Source organism: Parasteatoda tepidariorum, chromosome 9 (genome assembly GCF_043381705.1).
Source record: "Parasteatoda tepidariorum isolate YZ-2023 chromosome 9, CAS_Ptep_4.0, whole genome shotgun sequence".
Lineage (NCBI taxonomy): Eukaryota > Metazoa > Arthropoda > Arachnida > Araneae > Theridiidae > Parasteatoda > Parasteatoda tepidariorum.
In genome coordinates this window covers 51,055,190-51,074,753 of record NC_092212.1, presented here as the reverse complement: position 1 = coordinate 51,074,753, position 19,564 = coordinate 51,055,190, and the positions used below count along the sequence as shown (strand labels likewise).

At 31.2% G+C, this 19,564-nt stretch overlaps 1 protein-coding gene across 1 annotated transcript in view; it reads right to left on the bottom strand.

The window, feature by feature from the left end:
- The window catches only part of LOC110282984 (putative leucine-rich repeat-containing protein DDB_G0290503), a 90,093-nt gene that overhangs the window by 951 nt on the left and 69,578 nt on the right, over nucleotides 1-19,564 (bottom strand). The window contains exons 19-24 of the mRNA XM_071185811.1: nucleotides 9,971-10,111; nucleotides 5,988-6,107; nucleotides 3,554-3,715; nucleotides 2,210-2,329; nucleotides 784-903; nucleotides 580-678 (exon numbers count right to left, since the gene is read on the bottom strand). Of these exons, the coding sequence (XP_071041912.1) occupies nucleotides 580-678; nucleotides 784-903; nucleotides 2,210-2,329; nucleotides 3,554-3,715; nucleotides 5,988-6,107; nucleotides 9,971-10,111 (762 nt within the window). The remainder of the gene's footprint in view (nucleotides 1-579; nucleotides 679-783; nucleotides 904-2,209; nucleotides 2,330-3,553; nucleotides 3,716-5,987; nucleotides 6,108-9,970; nucleotides 10,112-19,564) is intronic.

Here is a 19,564-nt window from a genome sequence, read left to right as displayed (position 1 = left end):
TTCAATCTAAAAATTTTCTTCAACCACATTCTGCAGTTCTTGTCCACACAATTCTGCATAAATTGAAGAACATTATTGTTCTTTAATGAAACTATACAATGTGAATTAAGCATTAATTATGCCAAAAAACACAGAACCTCAGTGCTGAAACACAGAATGATAGTAATAATACAAAGGAAGACAAATGAGCTAACTCGAAAATTTCGTTTACACCAAGATACAATAATGAAGGTAAAAAATAAAGCTAAATTTACAGAAAATGGCACAAATAATGCCACAAAAACAGACATACAATAGTTTCAGTTTGACAATTAAGATTCTTCTAGAGTGTCTCTATCAATTAATTATTTAACAACAAGGAAGTTCGTGCTTATAGAACCGAAACTATAGAATGTCTGTTTGTATAGCATGATTTGCATTTTATTTACATTGTTTAGCTTTATTCGTATGTAGCACAAAGAGTGTACCTTATAATCAATTAGATAATATTCCATAGTTTCTACAATGTTGTTAATTACATTTGAATTATAAAATAACTGCTAATATTTTTAAACAGATTAGGAAGATTAAAAACATTACCAAAAAGAGTCATAGAATCATCTTCATCACTCTCACTAGCTCCTTTCCTTTGTGAATTTATGCCACTATGGCTCGTCTCTAAGCCATGTTTCTGGGTAACTAAGGAAAAAATAATCTTCTATAGTATGTATAATTGGTCCAATTATACATTGAGTATAAAAAAAGCATTGATATTTTTTACTAGATTTCACAAAACAATGATACCTGAAAATTCTAATTTTTCAGCAGGTAAAGCTTTTTCTTCAGTTGTGTTCTCGTTAACACTAGTTACAGAGTATTGTAATAGGGACTGAGTCATTTCATCGGAAACGCTTTTTTCTGTATCTAAAAAATAAATAAACACTTTTATTATTAAAATAAAAGCAAACTCGTATTATTTTAGTTCCATATATATAAGTAATAAAATTATTCCCAAACAGCAAAGCCATAAAAAAGTTAACAAAAGAAAAACACCAAAAGATATTTAAAAATAAATGTAGCAACAGGAAAAATGTAGAAAGTTTACAACAAATAAAAAATGCTAAATGGACTGTTATTTTATGTTGAAGGAATTTCATGGATTTTTAACCCCTTCTGGACAATGTTCACCTAAATGTGATCACGAGATTCTCCCGTCACAAGCAACAGTATCATAAGTTAAACAAGTCATTCTGACTCTAGTATTAGGAAAGTAACTAGCGAGTACACTACTCTTTATTAGACATAAACAAGGAGCATGCAGAAACGCTTCTTTTACCATTCACCAGACTTGAAGGGATTAAGATATTTGTTTTTAGAATCCTTGTTAAAAATTAAGTCAATATGCGCACACGTATTCTTTGGTACATATACTGTTGGAACATGCAAGACTTTGGAGGTGCTTCTTTATCCCTTCACTGGTCCTGAACAGGTTAAAAATAATTCAACCTATTAAGATTTAACCTATTAGAATTTATTCTAAGAATGGATAATAAAAAAAAATTAATTTCTATTTTATTTTATTATTATTCTTTGTATGTATATATATATATACACAGTAGAGTCTCAATAACTTGAAGTGAAAGGGACTGAGCCTACCTCGAACTTTCGAAAACTCGAATTATTGAAAACTCACAGGAACGGATACAGGATAAAGGCCTGTTCAGATGCAGAAAGAATGGTCATTTCTTGATCTAACCCAACTTTGCGTTCCAGTATCATAGACTTTCCCATATGCTGTTGGTTGATGGAAAAATCACTCATTTAACATGGAGATTAGTTCAAGTGCTTTTTAGAAGTCAATTTGTATGAGATACTTTGGCTGTGTTCGTTTAAATCTCTAGAGAATTCCACCAAAATATTTTTAATGACTATTATAGTAATTTTTTCTAGTTTACATTGAATTCCTTACAGGCTCAGTCAAGTTTTATTTTAAAGAATTAGTCTAATTTCAGCCGAACAGTTTTTCTAAAGTAGGTAATTGCAGGTGCTGGTTTGAATTTTTTTTATCTCTACAGCATTTTTACAGTTACTTCAAAACTGGTGTAACTAAGTACAAGAAACAATAACACACAAACAGAATGCAACATATATTTGATAATCCAAAGCAGAAATAATTGTCTTTTTTCATCATACCAAGAAATAAAAACAAGATTCCATAAAACAATAATACCTGAAAGGTTTACTTTACTAGCAGGTAATTCTTTTTCTTCAGCTCTGCTCTTTTTATCATCCATTACAGAGTTTTGTAATAGGATCTGAGTATTTTCATTGAAAATACTATCCTGTGTGTCTAAGAAACCAAAAATAAATATTTTGATTATTAAAATGAAAACAAACCAGTATTATTTTAGTCAAATGTACATGATTATTAAAATAACGCCCAGAAGACAGAGCCATAAATTAGTTAAGAAAAGAAAAATACTAAGAGATATTTAAAAACAAATGTGGCAAAAGAAAAAATTTAGAAAGTTTACTACAAATACAGACAGCATGTAATTGCAACTCGCTACCCCCTCCGAGAACCATCCAGCGAATGAAAATAGTGTTGCTAAACAAGTCGGACCTATTGCAACAGGAAATTATGAACTGCTTTATTTCAAGTATGAAATCACGTTGCAAGGCCTGTATTAGAGGTAAGAGGGGTTAGCCCCTTTTTGTTGTTGTTTATCCTGCAACCGCTGTTTCATACATTCCGACTCCAACGAAGATCATGCGTGTGTATTACACTTGTTGAATGGTTATTGGCTTTGTATTGTATCAATGTATGTACATATCAAATAAAATTAAAATCGGTGCAATAGTTCTAGAGACAATCAACCAAGTCTGCAAATTCTTTTAACTTCTTACGCCAGTGCATATATAGACTTTTTATACAGTCGACTCGTGTTATAACGACCCTGTGATAGAACGACCCACGTGACATAACGACCCTGTGAAGGAGTCCCAATTCACATCCATAAGAGATAACGTTATTTTACTCTTGCTATAACGACCGTAAAAAAATTCAACTCTTAATATAACGACCCTCTTTGAATTTGAACACCACTCTTTTCTAACTTCCTATTGGAAAGTGGGGTTAAATGGTTAACCTTGAACAAGGCCAGAATCCGAAGGTCTCACACGGTGTCAAGACAAAGCTATTTCAGTTGGCTAGTATGGGGGTGTGTAGACAACAAACGTCATCGAGCATTGAGTACGAGCTGTCGAATCGGGTGAGTTTGTTTACTCTGCCCCCTCTCCCATTGCCGACATCCGCACCTCTTTTCCTTTACTTTGCCTCTCCTTTTCCGTTTCATTTTGTTTTTAGCTGGAAAAGGTTTTTGCATTTGATTAAAGTGTGCTGTTCTTAATTTTGCAAGCTTGCATTTCAACACGCTGATTTGTCATTTGATAAAAATGCCACCTTTAGTATCTCACCATTGTGCTTTATATATTGATGTGAAAAGAAAAATTTTAGAGTGCATCGACGAGAAACTCATGCCTAAAACTGAAATCGCTAAAAAATTTGGAATACCTAAGAGCACTCTGTTCACAATAGTGAAGAACAGATAATCCATTTTAAAAGCTGCACCAGAAGGAATGCGACTCAGAGATGGAATATTCCCTCTTCTTGAGAAAGCCCTTTTAGACTGGATGAAAGGCATGCGCAGCAAGAACATTGCTCTGGATGGAAACGCTTTAAAGGAAAAGGCAACAGTTTTTTAAAAAAAATTCTATCCCAATGAATCCTTCAAAGCTTTCGATGGATGGCTTCAGAACTTTAAGCATCGGCATGAAATAGTGTTCAAAAAAATATGCGGGGAAAGCTCTTCAGTAAACAAAGATACCATGCATATATTCAAGGAGGAAACTTTAAAAAAAAATTACGGAAAACTATAGTGAGGACGATATTTTTAATGCAGATGAAACTGCACTTTTTTATAAACTTTTACCTGATAGATCTTTAGTTTTTAAAGGTGAAACATGTAAAGGAAATACGCGGTCCAAACAAAGAATAATTGTTCTGCTTGGAGCGAATATGTCAGGTGATGAGAAATTACTATTGCTTGTAATTGGTAATTCGCAGCGTCCCCGCTGTTTTAAGGGTGTAAAATCTTTACCTGTGGCATATCGTGCCAACAAGAAGGCTGGGATGACGGGTTCGCTGTTCGAAGAATGGCTTCGAATCCTTGATTAAGAAAATGCATCAACAGAACAGAAAAATTTTGATAATTGACGACAATTGCACTGCGCATTCAAAGGAAATTAAAACTTTGAAGGCGATAAAAGTGGAGTACCTTCCCCAAATGCGACATCAGAGCTCCAACCATTGGATCAAGGTGTGATCCACAGCTTCAAAAGAATCTACAGGAAAATGTTGATTCGCAAAATTTTATTTCATGTGGAAAACAGCATGAAATTTGACGTTGATCTGCTGGTTGCTCTACGAACTGTAGAAACCGCTTGGAAAGAAGTTTCAGTAAACACCATCAAGAACTCTTTCCGATCAGCAGGATTTTGTAAAAAGGAAAATCCGTGTGGCGTGGACATGGATCACTTAGATGACCTTGACCTAGACGATGAAATACTGAAGGAATTTTCCTCGTATGTAAATTTGAGTGATGCCATGAACAACTTTGACGAATATGCAAAAGTCGACGATGATGTACATTGTACAGAGGAGTTAACAGAGAAGGAGATTTAAACGGATTGTTAAATAAAGATATGGACGAGGCTTCATCCGACGAGGAAATTAGTGTTTTGCCGAAGGAAAGGCCTTCAATTAAACATGCTGCAGAAGCAATAAACACACTAAGGGATTTTTTTGAGTTTGACCTAAAGTCAGATGACCATTTGGAGAAAATTAACAGTTTGGAAATAGCGCTTTTCCACAGCTCAAAATTACGACAAACTTCAATTCACATGTAACTTCAACAAATTAACGCACATCAAAAAATTAATGTCTTCGTCTAATGAAGCCTCGTTTATGTTCCTCGGTTTACTCTCCTTTACAATACTGCAGATTAAGTACATAAAAAAAATTCGTTTTATATACCACAAATTATGTACATCAAAAGATTTATTCATTAGAAATTAGATTTTTTTTTGTCATACTATGTTTTTTAATCTACTTTAAAATAAAATTCTTAATTGTTAACAGTTGTAAGTCAATTGTTAAAATGTCATTATGTTTTATTAATGTATACCACAAATAGTATATGCATGCATTATGACGTTTAAAACCATTATGTGACCGATTTTCAAAGGAAATTTGCTCATTTTGATATAGCGACCATTTGATATAACGACCAGATTGGGACAGTCCCGATGGGGTCGTTATAACGTGAGTCAACTGTATTATTTTTTTGTTTGAATTCATTTTCTTAAGTAAACTCTTTCACATAATTATTAATTTACATCCTATTGAAAAAAAGATTATAAAATAAAAATCACGATATTTTTGTGAAAATAATCATAAGTTTTTTCCTTAAGAAGTCAGAGATTCTGGAAAACTAAATGACTTAGACAGTGAAGGGCAATTACAATAATAATTTTTCCCTTGTAACATGCGGTAGATATGACTTGTAAGATTTTTCCCTGAAAATCTTTAACATGAAAAAAAGCACATAGATCTAGCTGTGCATTTGATACTCAATATTTAAATATATCATAATAAAGAAAGCATAGCACTTCCAAGCTGCATCAGCTTGCATTTATTACTAAGTCAGCTCGACTGTCATACACACATTTATATATATAAGAATTTTCAAAAGAATACATAAATCATGCCATTAGCTATTACTATAGAGGAAAGAAGTTATGACAAAATTAGAAAGCCATGAGGGGAATAAAATTCTATTCTAAAAGGCTCAACACACATACTTTTAAAATAATAAAGTATTCTCTATTAAACATACCAAATCTAGAAATAATTATTGCACAAAAAAATTGTTCTTGAAAAATTATACCTGAAAGTTCTAATTTATTAGCAGGTAATTCCTTTTCTTCAGCTCTGCTCTCGTTATCATCCGTTACAGAGTATTGTAATAAAGGCTGAGTAATTTGATTGAAAATGCTTTCCTGTGAGTCTAAAAAAACAGAAAAAAATATTTTGATTTTTAAAATTAAAACAAACAAGCATTGTTTTAGTTTTATATATAATTAATAAAATTATGCTCAGAAAACACAGCCATAAAATGTCAACAAAAGAACAAAAGTACTAAAACATACTTAAAGATAAATGTAACAACAAAAAAAAATGCAGAAAGCTTACTACAAATACAGACAGCTTGTTAAATGGATTGCTATTTTTTGTTGAATGAATTTAATGGATTTGTAACCCCACGATCACATATATATATTCATGATAATGTGATTTTACCTTCAGAAGTGATGACATAATAAATGAAAAAAAGCCTTTCTGACACCAGCTGCCTAAGATCAAGCAGTGGTGATCAAATTTGTTAGTAAAATCAAAACTGTTACTTATATGTTAACCTGTAGTTTTTGTAATATGAAATATGTTGGACAAACCAGTTACTCTCGTAATATTATAATTAATCAACATCGCTCAGATATCAACAGTAATAAAACTATCAATAACCCATAATTGAATCATTTTGGAGAACATAATTTTAACAGTGTTTAAATTAATATTTTATATTTAGTAGAAGATATTGATCTATGTTTACAAAAAGACTACTGTGACTACATGCTAATAAAAAAATTTTTTTATCGTATGGGCTAAACGATAACATCCAACATACACAGATTAACTTTAATAACTTACTTGATTTTTCATATTAAATGATAATCAAGGTAAACAGGGATCAGGAAGTAATAAAAACTCTCTTAATAGTGACCAATTAAATGTAAATAATATAACCATTATAATATTAAACCAATGAAAGATTTTGTTTTCTCCCTTAAGAATAATGATGTATATAAGATTCAAGATAATATTATTAACTTATCTTTTATTAATTTATACTTCTTTGTTAATTTATCTTTTATTGATTTATAATTCTTTGCTTGGATCTTGTAAAAACTAAAATGAGTGGAATTCTCCAAATAAAAAGAAAATTTTAGATAATTTATATTTCGTTATTAATTTTCCAAATCCTATTTTTGATAAGATTAAATTTCGTGATATTTTTGAAAATTTAAAAATTTGTTTCGATTGAAAGATTTGAACATATTTAAAAGCTTTAAATATACTAAATCTCTTGGTAGAACTATATTTATTTATAATGATATGAGCAAAAATTTAGGGAAAATTAATATATCCGATTCTGAATGCCACTGTAAGGAAGAAAAATATTTGAATTTTATTGATAAACATCATAAACATATTATTACTGGTAATTTAAATATTATAGAAAGCTTAGAACTTTGTAATTTAATGATAAAAGGCACAAAATTTAGAACCATTTACCATGTATCAATTAATAAAATTCTAAAATACTTTCTTAATGATCTCAATAACTTTCGTTTAAAGATATCAAACAGAATGGAAATTGGCTGCTTATTATAACTCTAAAAACTTTGTTTTCAATAAAAATGACAATTTAAATAACAGTAGCAATTCAACAAATTTTAAGAAAATTTATGTTGAACATTTAAATATGGAGTTAAGAAATAGTAAAAAATTTTGCCTTAGAAAAAGAGGTTAAAAATTAAAATTAGTAATATACAATTTCCTTACTTAATTAATTTCATTTCTTTTAAACTATCTATAATTATCATACAGATATATAGATTTCAATAAAACTTTTTTTTAACTAAGTTTGAAGCAAGTTTAATGAAATTTTTTCTTCAAAAAAAAAAAAAAAATAATGAATACGCTACTATGATACTACTACTAAATATTATTGTAAAAAAGTAATTTTGTGGATGATCCCTCAACTCACTTCTAAACATTCTATGATATGATTACTGTATTGTTGATTGGAATCAATCATTTTAAAATTCAGATGATGTGATAAATCAATAATTACAAAAGTACAAAACTTCATCCAACAAAATTTGCTACTGCATTAGTGAAAATAATAAAATAGTGTATTATCCCTGAATTCATCATAAATATGTAAAACAGATAACTAAGTTACTTTTTCACAAAATATTTGAATTCCAAAATATAGTTTGCCTGCAGACAAAGCTATTTGTTTGAACGATGCATATAATTAGTAGATGATCACTAAGTTTGAACCATGGAATTTTGTGATTTTTACTAGCATTGTTAATTAAAATAAACAGATGCTAGATCAAAAATAAAATCTTTTGATTCTTCTAATCAGTCATTTTAAAATATACATTCTTATTCATAGAAAATGGAATGTTCTGCACAACAACAACACACAAAATTCAGCACAAATGAGGACAAAATATTTTTCAACAGGATTAACAGGTCAACTACAAACCCTGTAAATCCTTAATTCAACTTACTATTACTTTCAATCAGATAATGTGGAGGAGTTGAATCATTGCTGACAATATTGGATTTATTATTTTTGAATTGTTAGTACAGTACAGAATCCGTTAACCGGAAACCCAAAAAACCGGAACGAAATTCGATAAATTTTCCCGCCATTTTAAAAATAAAAATTTCCTCATAAGACTTAAGGATTTTTTTTTTTTTTTTTTTTAAAAATTTTTATCTTACCATTATTTTGGAAATAATCATTAGTGTATTACTTCATCGCTTTTTCTTCTTTTTAAGATTATTGCCAAAATTTTTTTTCTTTTTAGTTGGGTTTAACAATAAAAAAACGGCTTTTTGTAGCGATTCAGAAAACCGGAAAAATCAGTTATCCGGAATAGAGATGGTCCCGATCGTTCCGGATAATCGGTTCCCTACTGTATTTCATTTCCAATTTTTTTGGTGAAATCTGAAGAAATTTTAACTCTATATTAAAAAAACTATTTCTGCTTTAATTTCCAAGAAAAGGTATGCAACTTTCTACCCTTTTTAAAGCATGTAAATTTTTTACCTTATCCATAACAAAAGATATTGTTAAGCTATTTAACTATTGAAGAATCAATCATTTTTCTGTCACCTTCCTTTATCTTTACAAAGAAAGGAAAGAAAATGATACTGCTCATGTGAAACGTTTCAAGCAGCGGCATCTTTTGATCTCTTCATCTGGACAACACAGGTTATGAGACTCCATAAGCTGAAATGAGGCATTAAATGCTTACAATTCCTTTTCCTTAAAGAAAATTCTTTACTTCTTCTAATCAATTTGGTCCCTGTATTTAACACAGTTGGTTTAAAAAATAAAGAGAGCAGGAATCTAGTCATTGAGGTGCTCATAGAAATCAAACATTTATTCAGACACTTGACATCGATAATGAATATAACAACTCTATAAGGAATTGTGCCTAGCAGATATGTATTGTTGCATATTTCCTTTTTGTGCATCATAAGATGTCTACCTTCAAAGGCGTATTAAAACATTTTTTATCAGGTGGTGGGGATGTGTTAGGCGGAATAAACCTAATAATTGGTACCGACTGAGGAAGTGACATAGGACAAAAAGCATTAATTGAGTATCATATGAATAACTTAAATGTCTCTGTAAATAAAAAAACTTATTCATTTCTACATAGCAACATCTTATATTATGTATATATTTCAAACTTATTCATATGTTAGCTTTGTATTTAAAAAAACCGTTTCAAGTTTAAATAATATCAATGTAAATAGTTATTATAGATTATTTAATCATTTCTATATCATTGCAATTACTCTAATAACAATTTATAGTATTAAACTTCGTTGCTAGTATCACTTCTTTATCATTAGTTAAGTTAATAAAAATGGAATATTCTATAGACACACACAATTCAGGACAAAAAACTAAAAATCAGACAAAGAAAGGCAAAATATTTTTCATCTGGAATAACAAGGCAATTACTAACATTGTAAAATGTAACAATTAATTTAACTTACAACTACTTTCAATTAGATTATGTTGAGGAGGTGAAGCAATGCTGTCATTACTGGATTCATTATCTTTAGATTGTAGATCCATATTTTCCTCCTCTGTTAGCAAATCAGACTGCATTTCATTTTCCCTTTGTTCATCAAGATCTGGAAAAATTTGTTTCTTTTTAAATCATAGTAAATTTGCATCAATATTGCTTGAAAGTAACAAAAGGTTTTAAGTTTAATCTTATTATTTCAAAAACACTTCTGAAGTATCTAAAAATTCAAAACAACAAAAGAAATATTTAGTAATAATAAATTCATTTTTTATTTTTGACTCTAAATTTTATAACATATTAACGAGAGTTCTCTGAAGTGTATGGTTTTATTTACCATGGAAAAATTCTAAAAATTAAAGTTCAGAACATAACTTAAGTGCAATCCAGATATTCCAGTTCATAAATTTTTTTTAAAAAAATAGAGCTTTCTTTACAATTTTCTGTTGAACACCAATTCATTTGGTGATTAGACACTGAGGAAGTTTCTTGTTTATGGAATCAAAAATATAGTGTATCCAGTTCTTTACTTTTATTTATGCTTCATTTAATTTTTTCTTTTTTTTTGCTTTAGCCTGCATAGCACAAAGTATATCATATTCATTTTGGATTATTTATTAATATTTCCTTTATAGACAGCGAAAACGACTTCATTACAAAGTTTTACCCTAACAAAATTACACTATTTAAGACAATAAAAAACTTTATTCCATTAGGTTTCAAACATCATCATTAAGTAATATATATATATACAGTCGGACCTCGATAATTTGACACTCACTTAATTCGTCACACCGGTTATTTCGACGCTTTTTTTCAAGTCCCGATTGATTTGCATTGGATTCAGTGTTAACAAACTCCGTTTAATACCTCATGGGGAAATTATGAACTCCGGATAAAATGACACTTTAAAGAATGTTTTCACTGGGAAATTGCTTTTCTCTAGTCAACTTTTGCGGAAATTTCCACTTGGCTAATTTTGCCATTCGCTCTAGGCAACTGGTTCTTGGAATTCGGACACTGGAAGCGTTTTTCCCCTGCCCTTTTGTCTCACCCCTCCTTCCAACACGTCTTGCAGAAAGAGTTGCAATAATGCTCCTTATCTCTGACCTTACGAGGAGGTAACGGCAGGGGGAGGAAAGAGGTGGCAGAAAACGAGCATCTTGGAATGTGTGCCTTTTCTTCTCTCTCCTGCAAAACTTAGTACAGCGTAGCGGTGCAGTGGTGTCTCGAGTCTCTCTAGTCCTTGGTTCAGTGCCATGGCGAGTAAAGTTGGATACAAATCTTGGACATTGGATGAAAAGCTCCAAATAATAAGAGAATTTGAGCAATCTGGAATGTCTAAGGCTGCTTTTGCAAAACGGAAAGGAGTCCCTCGCACAACGTTCATTGCCATTTGGTCCTTAAAAGATAAAATTGAAAGTTCTTTGCATGTTCAGGATGGCGAGAAGAGAAAGAGAATGCATGTTTCGACCTTCGAAGACGTTGAAAATGCCCTTGTTAAATGGTTTAGAATGGTCCGAGCCCAAAACATTCCAATTTCAGGATTTATCTTGAAAGAGAAAGCTTTGCAATTAGCAAACGAACTGGGTGTTTCGGAGTTCTTGGCGAGCAACGGCTGGTTTGAACGGTTCAAAGAGAGACATGGACTTTCCTTCAAAAAGATGTGCGGAGAAGCAGTGGTCGTTGATATGCGTCCAGTTGAAAATGGAAAAACGGTCTCTTAAAAGATGTTCTCCAGTGTTATAACCCTTGTGATGTATTCAACCTTGATGAGACAGGTCTCTATTTTCGACTTGTGTCTGACAAGACTTTGACTTTTCAATCAAAGAACTGCTCAGGTGGGAAGAAATGCAAACAACGAGTTACCCTAGGGGCAAACCTGGATGGTTCCGAAAAACTTAAGCCTCTGGTCATAGGCAAAAGTGCAAAACCAAGGTGCTTCAAAAATGTGAAGTCTTTGTGTGTATCATATTAAACAAACTCAAAGTCTTGGATGACCTCCAATGTTTGGGAAAAAACTCTGAAAGAGTTTGACAAAAAATTCCATGCAACAAATCGTAAAGTGGCGTTTATTGTGGACAATTGCACAGCTCATACTGAGGTAAGAAACCTTCAATCAGTGGAGTTAGTTTACATGCCGCCCAATGCCACTTCAGTTTTACAGCCCCTTGATCAAGGAATAATTTCCAGCTTCAAGAGACACTATCGGAAACATCTTGTAAGAGACTGGATTAAAGTCATTGATGAAGGCAGAGAATGGAAACTAAATCTCTTAGATGGCATAAATTACATCCACAGGAGTTGGGCTGATGTGACAGATAAAACCATCAAAAACCGCTTCAGGCATGCTGGATTTGTTGAAAGTCCAATTTCATCAGAAGATGTTAATGATGATGAAGATGATGACGTCCCTTTATCTGAATTGCTCAGGCAACTTAAAGAAAGCAACAAAGATGTGATGGATGAGGAAACATACCTTGGAATTGACCAAAATCTCATGACATCTCCAGAACTAACCGTCTCGGAAATCGCGAACGAAGTCCGAGAAAGACATGTTCCAGCATCTGAAGAGAGTGAAAGCGAGGATGAAGTGGAAGTTCCTCCTTCCAAAAATGAAGCTCTGCAATGCATTGAAGTTCTAAGAAAATATTTTTCTTCAATATCTGGCACTGAGGAAGATTTGAACTCTGTGTACAAAGTCGAAAAAAGAATTATTCTTAGTAATCCCCATACCAAACAAACCCGTATTGATGGTTTTTTCATTCCTAAATAAATAAAAGTAAGTATGTAAACCATACTGTTTGTCTTTCTACTGATTCTAAGTTTTAATTGAATTGTTTTAATGCAAATTCTTTAATGTTGTTTTTATTATAAGAAATTAAAATTTCGCTGCTGTATCTAATAATTGTTAAATTATGAGTATTTTCCCAATTTTTTGAAAAACTATACAACTCCGGTTTATTCGTCACTCCGCTTAATTCGTCAATTTTCAGAGGTCCCGAGAGTGTCGAATTAACGAGGTTTGACTATATATATACAGTCAGACCTCAATATAAGGTCACCCTAAGGGACATCGCAAAAGTGACCTTAAAAGCGGGGTGACCTTTTAACCGATTCATTAGCAGTTTGTAACTAAGCATGTAAATAGTACACATTATGATTTTTAAAAATGGTCTTACAAGTGAAAAATAAATATTTAAGTCAATAAATTAAATATATTAATATTTAAGCTAATAAATTAAATATTTAAGTCAATAAATTTTAACAGAATTAGAAAAGAATTAAAGAAAGTTAGATTTTTTTTTTTTAAATTTAATTTAAAATAAAGCTGTTTACAAATTCCCCCAAAGTGTACATACATACATTATCTCTTACCTTTATATAAAATAATCATTTATACAGGTCTGTCTCATTTTTGGTTTCATTTTTCGAACAATGTTTTCTAGATTTTGTAACTTTTCAAAATGTACCTCAGCTCTCTCATGGTTTGTAACATAATTTCGTATGACATTTATTGCATTGAAGGCTTCCACTTGGGTTACAACTACAGATCACTTTCATTGTCCTCACTGTCCACAATTTGCGAAACTCAGAAATTGCTCAGAATTTCAGAAATTGCAGCTTCAGAAGTAGTGGCAATTTTCTCATCAATCAAACCATATTCAGCCTCCCCTTCAATGGCATGGCCACGATTTTTCAGATCTTCCGTCAAAACAGATAGAGGAATATCGTCTTCTTCTTCGGTTTCATCATCCACAATATTAAAAAAACTCACAAAACCAGCATGATGAAAACAATTTGCTATGCATGTGGTGGATACCATGTTCCAACTTTCGTACACATAGAAAATGGTATCCAAGACAGTAACGCGAAACTCCTTTTTTTGGTCGATGGCAGCGATTAAGTCTTTCAGGAGGAGCTTATGATAGTTCACTTTTAGGTTTTGAATAACTCCTTGATCCAATGTTTGGAGAACGCTGGTCACATTGGGAGGCAAGAAAACAAGCTCAATCGAGGCTAACTGGGGGATGTTGGTATGGCTGTGCAATTGTCTGCTATAAAAACAACTTTTGGCTTCTTTTTCACAAATTGCCTGTCTAAACGCCGTATTGTTTTCTCCCAAATGGTGACGGTTATCCACGCTTTTTTGTTAGCATCGTAATCCACAGGGAAAGGTTTCCGTTTTCAAAGCAACGTGGCTTTTGGAATTTGGAACTAATAACAAGAGGTCTCAATTTTTCAGAGCCATCCATATTGGCCCCTAAAAATACTGTAAGTTTTTCTTTACTTTTTTTGCTACTTACACATTTTTCATTTTTTAATGCTAGCAATTTTTTATAAATGCATATCCTTGTTATAATTTATTCAATGTATTGTTATTAGAGAAGGTACATTTTTTGAAGAAAAGAAGTTTGCCTTTTTCAGTGGTTTAAAAAAAATTTATAAAAGCCAGTAAAATATTGAATAAATAATGGAATATTGATTGGATTTAAATATAATTAAAAGTCTCAAAATTATTAATGGTTTAAAAAAGAAAAAACTCAGAAATGATTCCCGAAGGTTTTTAAAAGTCTATTTTTGTAAATTACCCACAGACATTTTTAATATTTTATGTACTACTAAATGCGTCCAGGGGTAATAAATGTATCATTTAACGTAAAAAACTATTTAAATTATTAAAACGAGTTTGATATTTAAAACTAAACGTTCATTTAAGAGTTATGCTTAAGGTAAAACATATGCATTCACAAGGATCAGTTTTAAGTGCAAATAGAATAGAAAGATTTATTCTTTCAACATTCATAAAATTATGTCGAACGTTTCTTTTCCTCCTGCTTTTCATTTTAAATGTCATTTAAACTAAGAAATTTAAAATATTAATGGAATCACTAAACTAAATATGTGTTCATTTTCTCGTGTTTCATTTTCATTTCAGGCGTCGGTTCAATTATTAAATTATGAAGAAAATTAAAGAAATAATGCAGAAAAAAGAAAAATCTCTTCTAATTGCTTAATTATTAATTAATTGGAAGAAAATAATTAAATTATGAAGAGGCTTTATAAACTTAATGTATAGAACTACTATAGAGAAAAATCTAAAATTTATTTTAAGGTAAATAATTTGTGAAAAATGTTTTAACTAAATACAAACCAAAAGTTATATTATTTTTTAAAACATTGATTATTTAAATGCAATTATCCTTTCTTTACTTCTAAAACTTTTAATTTCTTGAATTAATTTATTAATGCTTTGAAAAGACAATGGAAATAATACAAAATATAACGGGGCTGTTCACTTGCGAGACTTTGACTTACACATTTTGAAATTTGACTAGCACATTTAAGAAAGACAAACAATATTTGTAAAAAGGAAACAATTTCATTTATTTATTTTTAGTAAATCAAACTTAAAACTACTGGAAAATTAATTTTACATTAAAAAATAGAATTTCAATGTATACATACTGTAACCATTATTAAGTTTTTCAATTTGACTTTTAACAATAAAATCTGAATGCGAAGCACAATTGCATATTACTTATTAATTTGGCACTGATTGGTTTAAAATAACAGATAAAAAATATGCATGAAAAATGGGTGAATGATATGTATACAGAAGAATGATTATTCTGTCATATAATTTACATACAGAGTTTACAAATCAATAGTGGCTTATTTCAGATAATAATCTCGTCTCTTTTTAGATCTCTTGTTATGGATATTGTATTTAGTACTTAAAGATATAGTACTAGATATAGTACTTATAGATATAGTATTTATAGATATAGTATTTATAATTTAGGAAAATTTAAAATAAAATGCATCAAACATGTCAAATAAATGTAGAATATAAAGAATTTGACTGGAGAAATTTGAACTTACTCACTTAGTTACTAGTTACTACATTACAACAAATAGCATTTTATAGAAATTGTTGCTTGTACCGCAGGGCTGAAAGCCCATATATATCNAAATTCTTATGACATTGAAGGCTTCCACTTGGGTTACAGCTACAGTCTCAGGATCACTGTCATTGTCCTCACTGTCCACAACTTGTGAAACAATTTCAGAAATTGCAGTTTGTTCGTTGGCTGCAACATCTTCCTAGAACTCGAGAGGGGTAATTGCCTTGTAAGGAAGTTAAATAGGCTTTTGTTAGAAAAAAGCTTCCCTCACCTCAGATAAAAATGACCTTATAAGCGATAACGATTTTTAAAACTTGACCATATATCCGATAATCTGTAACAAAAGTTTGTAAAAAAATTTCGCATGACATTTATTGCGTTGAAGGCTTCCACTTGGGTTACAACTACAGTCTCAGGATCACTTTCATTGTCCTCACTGTCCACAATTTGTGAAACTTGTGAAACGATTTCAGAAATTGTAGCTTCAGAAGTGATGGCAATTTCCTCATCAATCAAACCATATTCAGCCTCCCATTCAATTGCATGGCCACGATTTTTCAGATCTTCCATCAAAACAGATAGAGGAATATCGTCTTCTTCAGTTACGTCATCCACGATATTCAGAGAACTCACAAAACCAGCATGACAAAAACAATTTGCTATGCCTGTGGTGGACACCATGTTCCAACTTTTGTACACATAGAAAATGGCATCCAAGACAGTAATGTGAAACTCCTTTTTTTGGTTGATGGCAGCGATTAAGTCCTTCAGGAGGAGCTTACGATAGTTCACCTTTAGGTTTTGAATAACTCCTTGATCCAATGGTTGGAGAACGCTGGTCACATTGGGAGGCAAGAAAACAAGCTCAATCGAGGCTAACTGCGGGATGTTTGTATGAGCCGTGCAATTGTCTGCTATGAGAACAACTTTTCGCTTCTTCTTCAAAAACTGCCTGTCTAAACGCCGTATTGTTTTCTCCCAATTGGTGATGGTCATCCACGCTTTTTTGTTAGCGCTGTAATACACCGGTAAAGATTTCACGTTTTTATAGCAACATGGCTTTTGGAATTTACTAATAACAAGAGGTCTCAATTTTCAGAGCCATCCATATTGGCCCCTAAAAATACTGTAAGTCTTTCTTTACTTTTTTTGCCACTTACACATTTTTAATTTTTTAACGCTAGAGTTTTTTCAGGTAAGACTCGAAAAAATAAACCACATTCGTCGACGTTGAATACATCGCATGGCTTATACCGTTTCAAAATGTCATCTTCTAAAACAGATTTCCTCCAGTGATTCAAAACAGTTTCATCAACACCTCCGGCTTCACCGCATACTGTTTTGAAAGTTAAATCATGTCTTACTTTAAATCTCTGAATCCATCCATTGCTCGCCATAAAATTAGATTCTCCCAATTCCACTGCTATTTGCAGAGCTTTTTCTTTCAGTACTGAACACGATATCGGTACATTTTGTGCTCTAGCCATTTTTATCCATTAGAGAATGGCTTCTTCAATTTTCTCATAAGGGGAAAAACGCATTCTTTTTCTTTTCCCATTTCCAATGCGATGAGAAGACAGAATATTGTTTAAGGTCGTGCGTGGTATACCATGTTCTTCCACAAAACATGCTCTCGATAAATTCGAATTTTCAAAATCCTCAAGGATTTTTTCTTTCTCTGATAGAGTCAACGTCTTTCTCCTTGCCAACATGATGATACAATGAGAGAGGTTCGAATTAAATTCTTTCCTCTGGTGTGGTCAGCAAATGGTCAAGTGGCGCAATGGGAAAACTTATCCTTTGTTCTCGCCCGAACAGCGAAAGCCCCCTCCTTCCTGGAAGTATGGACAGGGACAAGCAATTACTGGCACAATGAAAGCTGGGGAAAATTCTTTGTGAAATGGGGGAGGAAACTCTCTCCAGTTCCAGGTGTGTTCGTTGGCTGCAACATTTTTCTAGAATTCAAGAGGGGTAATTGCCTAGTAAGGAAGTTAAATAGGCTTTTGTTAGAAAAGAGCTCCTCTCGTCTCAGATACAAATGACCTTATAAGCGATAAAGATTTTTGAAACTTAACCAAATATCCGATAATCTATAACAAAGGATTCCTATTCAGTCAGCCCGGACTTTGGAAAAGTGACCTTATATCGAGGTCTGACTGTATATACATACCTGAAGGCGTTAGTAATACCAAATTGTTTTACTAAACATATTAAAGCATACTTTGGACTTTTACTGAGCCTTTTTGGTAAATCCTAGATCTATCAAACCTCATGCTNTATGTATATATATATATATACTGTATATATATATATATATTGCTAAAGATCAACTTTGGGTTGGGTAAGTCCTAAAAAAGGTGCAATCAATCTTTGATTCAAGAGATATGGTACAGGAATATAAAGAGATAAAGAGTCAAAATAATATTATAGAGATCATACACTAAGCCTCTTTTCTGATCAAACTATATTGGGGCTTTACATTTCAAATTTCAGCTACTCCCTATATTATGAAAGTGAGAACCCATCAAAACAATGTATGATTAGTCAGAGGAAATGATGCTTTATTATGTACTTTTATCTGTCATTTGTCTAAATAGTCTATTTCAGATACAGTCCTTAAACCCTTTAATCTAGCAGTTCTTTATTTGTTTTGCCCATGGAACCCTAAATTATTGTCTTATTTAGTGTAACCCTTACATCATAAATTGAGTTCATTAGAAAATAAAAATATATTAACTAAAGAAAGGCTACTAATTAGGTATTTTGAAAATATTGCAAGCTAAGAATGACATTTGAAATTTCTTTTGTGTTGCTAATAACACTTTTAAAATCAAATTTCAAGTCAGATAGTTAAATTGGCTGGGGTAGGGTGGCATATAGTCTAGTATTGAATTAATTATTGCAATTAAGTATTCAAATGCTGAAAGTAAAGCTGGTTTATGGTTTTGTTGAAACGTAAAAGAACTATTACAAACATGGTTATTAGGAAAATTTGAATAAAAAAGTTTAACGAAAAGCAAATTTCAAATTGATAAGTTCAATTGAAAATATATATGCAATTTTTTATAAATGCATATCCTTGTTATAATTTATTCAATGTATTGTTATTAGAAAAAATATATTTTTGAATTTAATTTTTTTCCACTGGCATTTTACTTAAATATTTTTTTAAATAACCAAAATATCAAATAAATAATGGACATTATTAATTAGAAATAACTATAATTAAAAGATACCGACATGTTTATACCTGAGAAACAGAGGACAATTTGTAGCTAAAAAGAGGACTTTGAAAGGACCTTTAAAGTTTAAAAAGAGGAATTCAGAGAACCATTTATAGTTAAAACCATTTATATTCATGTACCGCAATAAATGAGTTAAAGTATTTTACATAAACATTAGAAAAATCAGTTAAACTAAATTCATTTACATACTAGATACATCTAAGAAGATAACAATTAACAAAACAATATAATTTTTAATTTAAAATATGCAAGAGAGATAAGTTATTTTTTCATTAAATTTCTAAATTATTATATAGATTGAAATAACGAATTCTATATGTCAGGCTAGTAGTTTGAACCAAAAATATAATTAGAAAATAGTCGCTAAGTTTTAACTACCAAATTCTGTGATTTTTTTCTAGCATTATT